Source organism: Alternaria dauci, chromosome 1 (genome assembly GCF_042100115.1).
Source record: "Alternaria dauci strain A2016 chromosome 1, whole genome shotgun sequence".
NCBI classification, from domain to species: Eukaryota; Fungi; Ascomycota; class Dothideomycetes; order Pleosporales; family Pleosporaceae; genus Alternaria; species Alternaria dauci.
This window is the reverse complement of record NC_091272.1, coordinates 6,026,746-6,040,173: the sequence shown is the minus strand read 5'-3', so window position 1 is coordinate 6,040,173 and position 13,428 is coordinate 6,026,746. Positions and strand designations below refer to the sequence as shown.

Sequence of the window (13,428 nt, the reverse complement as noted above, 5' to 3'; positions counted from 1 at the left end):
TTACTTTATCTTTTTCCTTTCTATCGACATTTTCGGCTTGGAAACAATCGCTGTATACCTTAGACTCTACACAATTATGATTTCCAACAATTTGTAGTATGAGCGTGCTCGCTGAACTCGCTGACCCCACCTGCGGAACGATGCGGAGACGGCAAGCGGGACGACAACTCCATCCGGCTTAGCCCACGACGTCACTATATCCGAAGCTCATCTCGCAACCTCCAGGATCGTCACGTTCCGTGCTCAACGCAAAAGCTTCCCCATGAAAAGTGGATACATTAGCCGTTGCAACAGCGTTCAAGCGATGGCCAAGTATAGCCAAGACAGCCACCCCGCACTTTGCATGGTGGGGAAGTACCTTCGCAGGCTAGTCGACTGCGAGAAACATTCGTCGGGCAGCGGTTTATGTACTGCCCAGACGGTAGCATTTGTCCATTATTCCGATCATGACGAGACAGGTGCGTGATACGGAAAGAGATGACCCGTAGTACTGCTCTATCACATCACAAGGTTTTGTTCGCATACAAAGCAGCTGTATAACGATCAGCTTCAGAGTTCACGCTTGCCATTGACTCTCAGTGAGCTCACAGTTTGGTCTGCTTATCAGATGAACCTTGTCTGAAGTTGGCTCTTGTTTTAGCCTATTATTGTCCATCATGATGGCAGGCTTCCTTCGGAAAATGTACAACTCGTACAGCTTGTTGTTCGTGGGCGTTATACTATCCAACTACGTCGATGTCACCACCGCTCATGTGGTTGCGAAAAGACAGTCGCAGACATCTGGCCGCCAACGCACGTCACTCAATGCAGGCTGGCGTTTTGAGCGTTTCATCTCGGACCCGGACGGCCTGAGCTACGAGAGCCTGAAGCCGTGGATCTTGCCTTCTGCAAACGACTTCATCACCGGAGAAAAGTACGAGCGGCCATCTGCTCCTGCCCCAGGCGCCAACATCAGCTATGTCTCTTCTAGCTTCAATGATGCAGAGTGGGAGGCTGTTGCCCTTCCGCACGACTGGGCTATCTCCGGCACCTTTGACGCCCCTGGAGTCGATGGGGGTCTTGGTAAATTGCCAATCAACGGTGTTGGATGGTACAGACGTACGCTCTCTATCGACAGCGAGACCCTCCAATCTGGCAAATCTGTTTTTTTGGACGTCGATGGAGCCATGGCGTATGCTTCGGTATGGTTGAACGGTCAGCTCGTTGGCGGATGGCCTTACGGCTACAACTCCTTCCGCCTTGACCTCACCCCCTATGCGAAGGCTGGAGACAACACTCTTGCTATCCGTGTGGATAACAAGCTAGACTCATCGCGTTGGTATCCAGGCGCTGGAATTTATCGCAACGTCTGGCTTGTCACAGTCAACCCAGTACATGTCGGACAATGGGGAACCTACGTCACTACCCCAAGCATCTCAGAAGCGGAAGCTACCGTCGAGATGACAATCGAGGTCGAGAACAAGAGCAATAGCAGCCAGCATGTTGAGATAGTCACGGAAGTCTTTGAGCGTGATGCAGCTTCCAAGCAACCGGCTGGCGACGCTATCGCAACATTCCCGTCGGTGACCGTAGATGTAGCAGGCCATTCAAAGCAATCAGTACAAGGATCAGTCGATGTTGCGAATCCTAAGCTGTGGGGGCCGCCACCTAGTCAGACACCGAACGAGTACATCGCTATCTCTACCATCTCAGTCGGGGGTCAGGCTGTGGACAGCTATGAGACCGTTTTTGGCATCCGATCCGTCGCGTACGACCCCAACCAAGGCATTCTCATCAACGGCGAGCGCATCTACATTCAAGGATCATGCAACCATCACGACTTGGGCGCTCTTGGAGCAGCCTTCAACACTAGGGCCGCGGAGCGTCAGATCCAGATCCTACAAGAGATGGGCAATAACGCACTTCGAACATCGCACAACCCACCCGCACCCGAGTTTCTCGACCTTGCCGATCAATATGGCCTTCTGGTCATGGACGAAATCTTCGATACTTGGAACTTTCCCAAGACTGAAAATGACTTCCATCGCATTTTCCAGGAATGGCACGAGCCGGACACTCGCTCGTTCATTCGTCGTGACCGTAACCATCCCTCCATTATCTCATGGAGTGTCGGTAACGAGCTCCCTGAACAGTCCAACTCGACCGGTACCGAGACTGGAAGGATACTCCAAGATATCGTTCGTGAAGAAGACGCAACGCGCCAAGTAACTATCGGCATGAACGAGGCTAACGCCGAAACGGAAATTGCTGCCGTCATCGACATCGTGGGTCTCAACTACCAGGGCGAAGGCAAAGGAGACTCCTGGGTAGCCTCTTTCCCCGGCTTCAAAGAAGCCTTTCCCGAGAAGATGATCTGGAGTACTGAGACAGCATCCACCCTCAGCACTCGCGGCAAATACCTCTTCCCCGTTACCGCGAACAAGAGCGCGATTGTAGGGGGCGGGCCACTAGAAGGCGGAGATCCAGAGAACAACATCGTAAGCTCTTATGATCTATATGCACCGGAGTGGGCCGGATCACCCGACAAGGTCTTTGAGCAGCAAGACAGACATCCCTACGTCGCCGGTGAATTCGTCTGGACAGGCTTCGACTACATTGGCGAGCCGACACCTTATGCCAACGAGAGTCGCAGCTCCTACTTCGGCATCATCGATCTCGCTGGCTTCAAGAAGGACCGCTTCTTCCTCTACCAAGCTCGCTGGAGGCCAGACTACCCGATGGCACATATCCTTCCACATTGGACGTTTCCCGAAGACCGCATCGGCGAGATTACACCCGTCCATGTTCACACATCAGGTGACGAGGCAGAGCTCTTCGTCAACGGCGTCTCGGCTGGCCGTCAATCCAAGGGCAAGTACGATTACAGACTCCGTTGGGATGGCGTACAGTACCGCCCCGGTAACATCAGCGTTGTCGCATACAAGAATGGCGAGGAATGGGCTACGGCATCGCAATTCACCGCCGGCTCCGCTACAACACTCAACGTAACGGCAGATCGCACGACGATTGCTGGCGACGGCTATGATCTCTCGTTCATTACTGTGTCTGTGCTTGACGAAAACGGTATCGTGGTTCCGGATGCAGCCAACGAGATTAGTTTCGAGGTCACCTCTGGGCCGGGCGTTGTGGTTGCTACAGACAATGGTGATCCAACGGATATGAGGCCATTTCCAGAATCGATAAGGAATGCATTTAGCGGGTTGGCATTGGCTATTGTAAGAAGTGAAGCGGGCGCTAGTGGGGAAATTGTTCTTGAGGCGAAGGCAGAGGGGCTAGAAGGTGGCAGCGTGGTTCTTACTGCTAGCTAGGAATGCCACTATGATGTTGGATATTATTGTAATAACAATACGTAAGCTATTAGGAAAGAGATGCAAGCAATAAGAGACAGATTACTCGTCATCGTCGTAGTCCATCTCTTCATCTTCGTCGTCGTCTTCATCCTCATCTTCATCATCGTCTCCATCATCGTCGCCGTACTGGCCTTGATCCTGCATCTCACGTTAGTCTTCTTTCTCCATATAAATCAAGGAAGAGTAAAACAGCAATATTCACATACCTCATCTTCATCCATACCGCTCGTATTCCTCAACTCTTTCATATCCCACACATTTTCCGGCAGGCCAGCAATCCCCACATCCCTCTTCACAGTGATAATCCCAAACTCCTCAACGCCGCAAAAGCCTCCACCCCTCTCACTCTTGCCGTAGAATCCCACAATAATCTCGTCGGGGCTGGGCGTCAGCCTCACGGTCTTCGAGTAGCCCCTCGCGTTGAGTTCGCCCGCGCTTGTACCGTTACTGAGATGTAACCTTACACCATCCCTAAAATTGACTTCGACGCAACTAATCTCCACCCCCTCGGGAAGGCGCAACTTCTCAGAAGCGTGGCCGCCGAAGTGGTGTTTGCGGCCCCGTACACGCATAGGTCCCCAGTGGCTCGTATGACCATCCGCATACTTCACCACACCTCCATCCCATATGCATCCGACTCTGAGATCGATGGAAACGGCGCGGTACAGTTTGCCGTCCTTGCCCTTCTCGTGAAGAAGCTGCGCCCATTCGTACCGAGGAGCATCAGACTCATCGGAGAAGGCTAGGCGCTTTGAGAATCGAATATCGGAGCCGGGAATGCGGATAAATGTTTTGCTGGCGAGAAGCTTCCATACGTTGCCGACGTTGGTTTCCTTGCCGTTGTAGGCGAGGACGTTGAGATGCAGGGGTTCTGATCGGTCAAAGCGCTCTTCGAGAGAGGATTCGGTGTACTCAATGCGCTTTGGTGCGTTTTGGATCCAGCCGAGGGGCTGTGTTGGCATTGTGTGGTTGAAGGTGAAGCGTACAATACCGCTACTTGAGCCGATGACGAGCTTTGATGGGCTGTCTTCATCGGTCTGCTCAACGCTGACGTCGGGCGATGCACGTCGTTCTTCATCACTGATTATGGGATCGACTGGAAGGCGGAAGTGAGGCAGCATGCGGAAGGAGAGCGCGTCAGCTAGATTCCAACGAGCGTTGTTGGGTGTGCTACGGGGATCTACGAGCACGCCTTCTGTTCCGAGGTAGCCAGAGTACGCGGTCCTGGGAAGAAAGTTCTTAGGCCAGTCTTGCGCATACCCACGCTCCATGATGCCGGAACGATGAGGCGATCCAAGTGCGTGGCCAACTTCATGGAGGAAAGCGCCTTGGCCGATGGCACATGCTTCCCACATGGTGTCGCACTCTCCGTTGTCATTGCCTACCTTGTCTCCAGGTGCGCGGACATCTGTGAGACAGCTTGTGACTTCTTCCAAGAAACGCGGCCATGAGTAGGCCAGATGGCTACCAAACATGCCCAGCGAGATTCCGTCGGGGTTATGGCAACCCAAAGCTGCGTGTCCAAGGATCAGCTTCTGCGAGACGTTGTAGTGGGAGTCCAGGATCAACCCAGCAACAATGGGACGCGCCTCAGAAGCAAACGGTCCTCCCTGCTCCTTGAGTGCATCCAGAAAGTAGTCGAATAGGTCATTCTTGGAACGTGCGGAGGGGTTCTGCTGTGCGACTTGCTTATCACGTATCTCCTTGACGGTCCTAGAAGAACGAACAATGTTGACTTTGGCAGTTGATCGCATGGCACCTTCGCTATCGAGAGCCCCGTCAGCTTGCGCATTGATGAAGTCACGACTGATCGTGTCCGCTGTCCACTCCTCATCCAGCCTGAATGATCGACGCCCAGCTCCTTGCAGCCGCAGGTCTTCTGCGGTCATCGATTGCCACATGTAAGCCGCCATGCGGAGCTTGGCGATGGCTGCTTGAAGGTCTGAGTGCGCCGAAGATATCCCAGCAGCCTTTGAAGGTGGACAGTCAATGAGGCATGGTGAATCCGAGGCAACCATTATGGCGAGATGAAGGGGAGGATATTGCAACAGCGGGATGTAGTTGACACTCATCTCGATGGTGTGTTCGAGGCAGTCGTTGCACACGTATGCAAATTCGAGGATATTCTGCCCTGGCGAGAGCATAACAAGAGCCTTGAAGTTGCCACCTGCTAGCGGCCATGTCTGCTCGGGAAAAGATTCGGCCTTGTTGGCACCCTTGGTAGCGACATGGATGTAACTGCCTTTGGCAACGGTAAGTGTAAAGGTGCCTGTGACCAGGAGGCAGCGCTGCGGTATGTGTTAGTTGTAGACAGTCAACATAGGAGCGGTAAACTACCTGATGAATGGTTTCCCCATCTGTGAGATTGGTGATATTGAGAGGGCTGGTGATTGGCGGCATCCTGATGAGATCGTGATGAAGGAGTGTTGGTACTGGTGCGTTTCGATGATGATGTACAGGCGATTAGAAAACAACTTATGATTATGTAGGGAGAAGCTGCTATGTGGATTCTCGTCATAACACAGTCTTCCTGCGAGTCTTTATACCATCTCAAATATCCGTAGACAGATGCTGCTACTCCTGAGTAGATATTAGCGTTCAGGCAGCCGTCCCGAAATGGCTAGTCTCCGGGTGCTGCCTCATCAGGATGCTTGCTAACATCCGCCAACACAACGCCACAACCTGGACTGTGCAAACATTGAACAATACGACATATTTCAGCGATTCATGAATTGGCGCGATGAGTAATGCGACGAGGATGCAATAATGCCTACCATCGCCTGCTACGACGGGTTGCATGCCTGGCCCGCCCCCTTCGTCATCGATCTTAGCCCCTGTGCCATAAACATTTCCTGTAAATCGGCATTGCCAGTCGTGTCCTCAGTCTGTGCGATAGCGGCCGCAACTTCCTTCTTCTTCTTTTGTCTCTGCGCTGCCGTCCAACCTTTGTACAGGTTGTCGATACTTAGGGGCACATCATCTGTAAGCAATCTCGCGGCTCTCTTGTAGTACTTCAACATGTCCGTCAGGCACACTTCGCTCTCCTGGCAACTTAGCCCATCGTTTTGCTGCCGTAGATGATCAAGCATCGCTTTGCGCGCAGTGTCCATGAAACGAGGGTAGTTTCCTTCCAACACGGACGTGGAGATGATGGCATTCGCTGCACGTTGCGCCGATTGTTCAAATTCCGTGAAGGAGTTGCCCCAAGCCGGGTCGCGCTCGAGCGCTTTGTAGATGGCTTTCCATGTATCCGAGTACTGCCGCTGCATCAACGGGCCGTTGAAATAAAGGTCTGGCATGTCAGCCTGCAGCCAGAACGCAAAATGCTGCAGTATGGCAACGGAAGTTAGGCCGTCTTTTCCGCTGACAGATTCTAGTCTCAGTCCCTGTTTCTCCTGAGAAGCTTGCATCGCGCGAGCGAGACGGCCACGGGTCGCATCAGGAGATGATGCTTCAAGAAGTGCCTTGGAAATGGTGTCGATTTTACCATGGAAAGCTCCGCCGGGTGTTTTCGCGATCTAGGAGGCACTTGCACCGCGTGGCAGGTAGACAGTCTCTCCAAACACGCTTGCATCTCTAAACATCCGTGACCTGGTACTCGGATCATACTTAGGCCTGCCTAGGAAATCGTCGTTGAAGTTCGAACGATCAAGACTGTACGCCCCCACTTGCTTGGCAGTGGGCTGGCCAGTAGCTATATCGAAGAGTGTTCGTGCCTCTTCAGGCGACTGGGGCGGCCTTCTGAGTAAAACGTATCGGGGATCTTGGCTGAAGAGCATAAACTCCATGTCGGGCCACACTGGATCGGAAGGACCTCTCAGCTGTGTGCCCATGTAGACGTGGGCCATGAAAAGGATAGAACACGAGGTTGCTTCATGGGATATGCCAGCCGCGTGCCAGTAGAGGAGGTAGTGATACTTCAGCATGCCGCAAAGCAGAGGACTGTGCTTATACAGGTAGAATTCCTGTTTCTTCAACATCCTGAAGATGGGGTGTCCAGTGATTTTTGGATCTTTCTCGAGCTTCTTCCATTCTTCGGCCAATCCATCGTAGTTGGCCCATGGACTCTACAGAGGTGGAAATACAAAGTCAGCGCATGTTTCGCATGAATTTCAGACAGGCACAACTTACTATCTTATTGTATGTCTCTCTGAAAGGATTGTAACATTTATCCTACTCGGTCTTTGGCACCATTGGATCTGTCCAATCGTCTATAGTATCTTGCAGTGATCCTATTGTGTGATTCAGGTTCAAATTGCGGTCGGTTACATTTTTCGCCCAGGATGTCTTGCGAATCGAAATGAAGCTGGACACCATATGTAAGCCATACTGGGATCGTGTGCTCGCTAAGCCTATCTATGAGACCTCTAGAGACCATGTCTAGGAGCGTCGGGCGCTTGGGTGCTTTTGCAATGATTCACATGACTTGAGCGAGTTCGATTGCTCTCAATGTTCGGCTGTGTATGTTGGCATCGCCAAAGTCCTTCGCAACCACTTGCGGGATCGAGTTCTTTTTCGTGATGTGTTTGTGGAGATAGAACTTCAAGCCAGCGAACACTGGCCAGAAGTCGAAGTGCGCTTCACTCTGTGCATCGGCTGTAACTCCAAGCCTAGTAGAAGGCTTTGCGATCTCCGCAAGAGGCCACTGGTGCATATCTTCGAGGTTGTTGTAGAAGAGAACAGCGGGCAGCGTCCAAACCGGATATTCCGACACCGGATATTTCTGTGGTCGTGGTACTAGTAGGTCAAACTTTGCCTCGCCATTCTGAGCAAGTTTGATAGCAGTGTCTGTATTCATGGCGGCCACGGCCAAGTCGACTTCACCGCTCTTGTACTTCTGCCAGTTCTCACGTACCACCTCCCTCATGTCCTGTTGCTCCTGCAGCATGAGGGCAACCGCAATCCAGAAGTCGTCTTCTTTGTCCTCCTCAGCTTCTCCAAGCACGACACTGGAGACTTTGGGGAGTGTGTCTCCAGCAATGTCTTCCTCGTCGGCTAGTGCTGCAAGCTCGTCGACGGTCAATTCCGCAAAGCGATTGTGCGACGCCAAGCCCGAAGAAGTAGTAGCGGAAGCGTTGTTCTGTGCAGGCTCTGGTCCACCAGTTCCGAGAAATGGCTTGAGGGATGCGAACGTGTCCTCGAGGACCTTGATGAAATATTCGTGGCGCAAGTCACCTTTCTCATCCCTGTTGACTCTGGCCTTGTACCACTGAGAAACCTTCCGACGTGTCTGAATGGCGCGACTGAAATGCCTGCATAGAGCAACGGGAACCATGATCTAAGACTCTGCCTGTTCTCCAGCTTTGGCTATCGCTTCTGCCATTGGTACAAAATCCGACACTCCTAGTTTGTACACCGTGCCACCGCCTCCACCTGTCGCCCTCTGGTTGCCTCTCTTATTCCCGCCCTTTTTCGACTTGGATTTGGATTTGTGCGGTTTCTGTTCATTTGTTTTGACTTCGAAGCCGATGGACGCGGCGGTTTCGGCAATCCATCCTGCAATGTATTCCGTGGCCGCTTTGTACAGCTGGTACTTTGCGATGAAGACCTATGGCTCGTCGAGACCTGGCATGATGTGAGAGAATTTGGGGCAGGAAATAGAGAGCTCAATTCTGGATCTGCAAAATCTGTGAAGAGGATGAAGAATGGCGGTTGCTGATGTGACGGGCACGCTCCATGCATGACGCGCGCCTCTATATGTTCACAATCTTGGCAGTAACACGAGCTCACTTCCTCCGAATTATATTCTACCTTTAGTACCCTAAAGTTATACACAGTATTCTACATTAGGAGATTCTAAGAAATGCAACAGTGTGTCTTAAGGTTGATTTGATTTCAGGGTACAGCTCAATAAAAACGGCCGTCTTTATATTTGCAGGAGACGACGACGGAGACCACACTTGCATAGCGTCATCTCAAAAACAAAACATTACTCGACTAACCAGCCTTTGACCAAGGCATCACCACCTTTCTCTGCTGCTCAACCTCATCCCACCCATGGTATTACTATGACCCATAGACGATGAGCGACTCATAATTACCGCAACACAATCGCCACAACAGTTAAAAAGTAGAGCAGATATATCTGTCTACATCCCCCATACCGCGTCTCTGCTGCTTATGCGGACCATTCACGACGCACTGCTCAGAGCCTCCCACTTCTCCGACACAGCCACCGATTTCAGCGTCAAGATCCTGCATCCGCGGTGCGCACGCCTTCTCTTCGCGATGTGAGCTTTGAGATCCGCCTGTGTATCATTGGGCGGCGCCCTCTTTGCTTTCTTTTTCGGCGGAGGCGGGGCAATGGCGTGTTCTTCCTCTCTTTTCGACTCTTCTCCAAGATCGGCCGTACTTCGTTCAACATCTTCTTCTTTAGTAACATTTCCTGCTTTCACTGCCGTCACAGCCTTCTCGATATCTTCCAAGCGACACATGCCTAGCTTCGCCAATACCTCCGCCTCCACCTCCGGTCCGTACGCCCTGCGGAACTGGTCGTCGAACATGCGCTTCACGGATAGAGGATCGACGTGCATCATCTTGCATGTTGGAAAAATGGCGAGTTCAAACTGCTGTCCTATCGAACGCAGGAGCGTATTATCGACTTCGTCGCGGTCGATGATGGGAAGTTCATTGCGGATCTTGCCGATGATGTCGTATTGCTCGTCGATGTTGAGGTTGGCGGCTTTGTACTGTTCGAATGTGTAGTCTGTAATACTTGGTTCGAGCTTTTTAGGAGCGGCGGCAATGGGAGGCTTGGTAGGTGGGTGTGCGGGAGTGCCGAGCCTGATGTCGTTGAGACCACTTAGGCACACTACCATCTTCCCCCTCTTATTCCTGCTAATCTTGTTGTTGAACATATCGAGATAGTTGATTGTAAGTTGGAGTACGTCGTTATTGATATGAACAGTTGTGCGGGATCTAAGCAGCCGAAGGGTTTTGTAAATATAAGGCGCTTTGCAAGTGACGCGTTGCCCAGGTGACTTCGCCATTCACTTCGTCTCCATGTCTGCCTACTTCTGTATTCTTCGGGACTTTCGAGAACACGAGCGGAATCGGACTTGCTCTCTTGCTGAAACAATGCTTGCAAAGCACGGTGCAGATAATGTGGTGTGGTCTAAGTCCTGCTCTAGCTACTACAGTACACGCCTGAGTTACGCGATTTTCAGCTTTTGATGCGTGTAATGGTCTTATGCGCAGTCTTGGTTTGCTTTCACTATTAATATTGCGCAATATCACATTATGCTCGCAATTGTCACGTTCTGTCATCACGCGCAAGGATCATAACACGCACCTCAAAGTATGTTCATGTTTCATTAAATAGTTTTGTTTGTCTTATCATACATAGACATCACTCGTATTATTCCCTCATATCACTGCGTACTTAGAGCATGAACAGGCCGGCAAGAACACCGAAGATGCTGGCGCCAATAGCACCTTGGCCGAGACGGGCAGCCGCGTTGGCAGTCTGCTGAGGCGGCGCACCAGTCGTGGGTGAAGTGCCGTTGCTAGTGCCGTTGCCACCACCAGGGGTGTCTTCCCTCTGGCCGTCAACCTCCGCAATACGTCCGTCAAGCTCGATGTTGACCGGGGTCTGGCTCAAGATGTACGCAGTAAGAACCTCATCCTGAGTGTCCAGGGTGATGAAATCGGTCGATGGCTCGAAGAAGTTGTCACCGCCACCAGCGATGAAATCGAGAGTGACCATCTGGTAGGTGGTGTCGTTATTGAGAGGCTCGTCGTTGATGGTTACAGAGATAAGCTTGGTGTTGTTGGCGTTCTCGGGGTTGTATTCAACCTTGATGCCGGTGCTGATCTGGAAGAATGAAGTGACTTCCCTGCCATTGCCTACATTGACACCAGTCACGATACCCTCGAGAGACTCCCAAAGAGTCTTTCCGTCAATGGCAACCTGGACGATGGCGTTACCGAAAGGGAACGAGGTCAAGACCTCGCCGCGGGTAATGTCACCCTCATCGATGGTAGCGCGGATGCCGCCGGCGTTGATCAGAGCAAAGTCAACGTCGTCGGTGTTGTTCTTGCGGTAGGAGAGCATAGCATCGGCCATGAAGTCACCGAGCAAGCACTCTTGCTGCTGGCAGGTAGTCTGGTCAAGCTCAACCTCGCTGGTACCGAGAACCTCAGCAGCGAACTCCTCAAACGGAATGCGCCACTCCTCGACCTGCTCTTGAAGGTCCTCGTCCTATTCGGTCGTATTGGTAAGGTGAATCGGGGCGCCGTTGTAAGCGAGGATCTTGCCCTCAGGGTCGTATGTCACGTCAATGTAGCCGACGTACTCGCCCCAGCGGTAGGCGGTAACGATGAAGACCTCGTCGCCGTCCTGGTTCTCGACGATGGTCGGGTACGTGCCCTCGGCGTCTTCCATGTCGCCAAGAAGTGTGTGGCTGTGGCCGCCCATGATGAGCTGGAGGCCAGTGGTGGCTTTGGCAAGCTCCTGGTCCTTGTCGTAGCCAATGTGCGTAAGAGCAGCAATCCTGGTGATGTTGGTAGTGGCCTTGATCTCGTCAATGGCGCCCTGGACGGCCTCAACGGTGTTGGAAAAGACCGTAGTAACATCGGCGTTGCTCAGGCTGCCAGTCTCTTCCGCGGTGACACCGATCAACGCCAGGCCGTGCTCTTCGAAAATAGTGTAAGGCTTGACAGTCTTGTTGACGTTCTCATCCTGCGAATGCACGTTCGCACTGATGACGGGAAACGTAAGGTTGACCAGGAATTCTCCTAGCTTGGCATCGCCGCCGTCGAACTCGTGGTTGCCTAGAGTCATGGCATCGAATTCGAGCTGGTTCAAGGTCTCGGCAATCTTCTCGCCGCCGTAGAAGCTGTAGAACAATGTGCCTTGGAACTCATCACCAGCATTCAGCCAAAGACTGTCCTCGTAGTTGGGGCGTTGCTCTTCGATGACGGTCTTGACGCGCGCATAACCACCGTAGCAGCCCCGCTCCGGCCGTGTGCAGTCGGTTCCGGAGGAGCTGAACTCGTCAAGATGAGCGTGCACGTCGTTGATGTGAAAGAAGGCTAGGTCACGTTAGTCGACGCAATCCTGGAGTCAACGTCCCCACATACAGATGTTGTAGTTGCCGTCCGCATCGATGCCTCGCTTCACCATGCGTTTGCTGTGGAGCGTGTCCTCCGCTTGAGCGATCGCCGTCAGCGCCGAGAACGCGACAAGGCCCGCGCTAGATCCAGTGGCGAGCTTCATCTTCGCCGGCGTCTGGTGGAGTGGGTAATGGGAGAGTGAGAGGCGCGCGCACGACGGTCAGCCTTCATTACGGCGGCTAGTCATCACTATATGTACCACGTAAACAAAGCGGACGTCTCCGCCCCAACTGCTGCAGTCACCAGGGCTGAGACTTGGCAGCCTTGGCAATGGCCGTGCCCCATTCTCGGCAACTGCCTCTTAGAGCTTGGTGTCCCGCGGTCTCTGATAACAAAACACCAATGAGCGGCACACGTGCGACGTGCGCATACAAGATGCAGGTCCGTCGCACTGGAACCTGGATGTCGGCGTCGCTCCATGCATGAAGTCGATCAAGGTTGCCGTAAACACGTGGGCTTGGTACGTACAGTGTCCAATGGAGAGATGGTTTGAGGGGGTAGTCGTACCTTTTTCTGGACCGTATTATCCGGAGTCGAGGCCTTGCCAGTAGTAGGACGGGCGGACCGATGGGCGTGATAGCCACGCCGGCAACGATCCAGAAACGGTGTGCCAACCCCGGATACCCCAAGATATGGTCATCGGAGACTAGCGCTCCGGACGGCAAATCACAGTAACGGGAAACGTTGGACGAAACGAATCCATATGGCGCTATAGCAATGAACTACAGCTGCATCGTCAGGGGCCGAAGACGGAACATCAGACGCCACAATCAGGGAACACAACACTACATGACAATTATCAACAGTACAACCGTGTCACTTGCGAGGCCTTCCTACTTCTTCCTTAGCCTCGTGTAGCGCCGTGTTTGATTCCAGCGACCTCAACTGGAGCGTAGCTGCGAGTAATGTGATGAATATGTAATCGACAGTCATACGAGTACCCCGCGAAAGTTACCAAGAAAAT

The 13,428-nt window shown here is 52.5% G+C and overlaps 5 protein-coding genes across 5 annotated transcripts; 1 reads left to right on the top strand and 4 right to left on the bottom strand.

Annotated features, from left to right (window-relative positions):
* Positions 1-656: 656 nt before the first annotated feature.
* On the top strand, positions 657-3,308 carry ACET3X_001868 (uncharacterized protein; the record flags this gene model as incomplete). The annotated part of the gene is made up of 1 exon (XM_069447207.1): positions 657-3,308. The coding sequence occupies one exon, from the start codon at positions 657-659 to the stop codon at positions 3,306-3,308; it is 2,652 nt and encodes an 883-aa protein (XP_069312110.1).
* Positions 3,309-3,389: 81 nt separating this feature from the next.
* ACET3X_001867 (uncharacterized protein) lies at positions 3,390-5,750 on the bottom strand (the record flags this gene model as incomplete). Its single annotated transcript, XM_069447206.1, has 3 exons — positions 3,390-3,488; positions 3,557-5,638; positions 5,688-5,750. 3 exons carry the CDS (start codon positions 5,748-5,750, stop codon positions 3,390-3,392), a joined length of 2,244 nt encoding a protein of 747 aa, XP_069312109.1.
* Positions 5,751-6,133: 383 nt separating this feature from the next.
* On the bottom strand, positions 6,134-8,625 carry ACET3X_001866 (uncharacterized protein; the record flags this gene model as incomplete). The annotated part of the gene is made up of 4 exons (XM_069447205.1): positions 6,134-6,713; positions 6,960-7,417; positions 7,482-7,500; positions 7,772-8,625. 4 exons carry the CDS (start codon positions 8,623-8,625, stop codon positions 6,134-6,136), a joined length of 1,911 nt encoding a protein of 636 aa, XP_069312108.1.
* An 856-nt stretch (positions 8,626-9,481) lies between these two features.
* ACET3X_001865 (uncharacterized protein) lies at positions 9,482-10,207 on the bottom strand (the record flags this gene model as incomplete). The annotated part of the gene is made up of 1 exon (XM_069447203.1): positions 9,482-10,207. The coding sequence occupies one exon, from the start codon at positions 10,205-10,207 to the stop codon at positions 9,482-9,484; it is 726 nt and encodes a 241-aa protein (XP_069312107.1).
* A 524-nt stretch (positions 10,208-10,731) lies between these two features.
* On the bottom strand, positions 10,732-12,567 carry ACET3X_001864 (uncharacterized protein; the record flags this gene model as incomplete). The annotated part of the gene is made up of 3 exons (XM_069447202.1): positions 10,732-11,550; positions 11,626-12,383; positions 12,432-12,567. 3 exons carry the CDS (start codon positions 12,565-12,567, stop codon positions 10,732-10,734), a joined length of 1,713 nt encoding a protein of 570 aa, XP_069312106.1.
* Between the last annotated feature and the right edge of the window lie 861 nt (positions 12,568-13,428).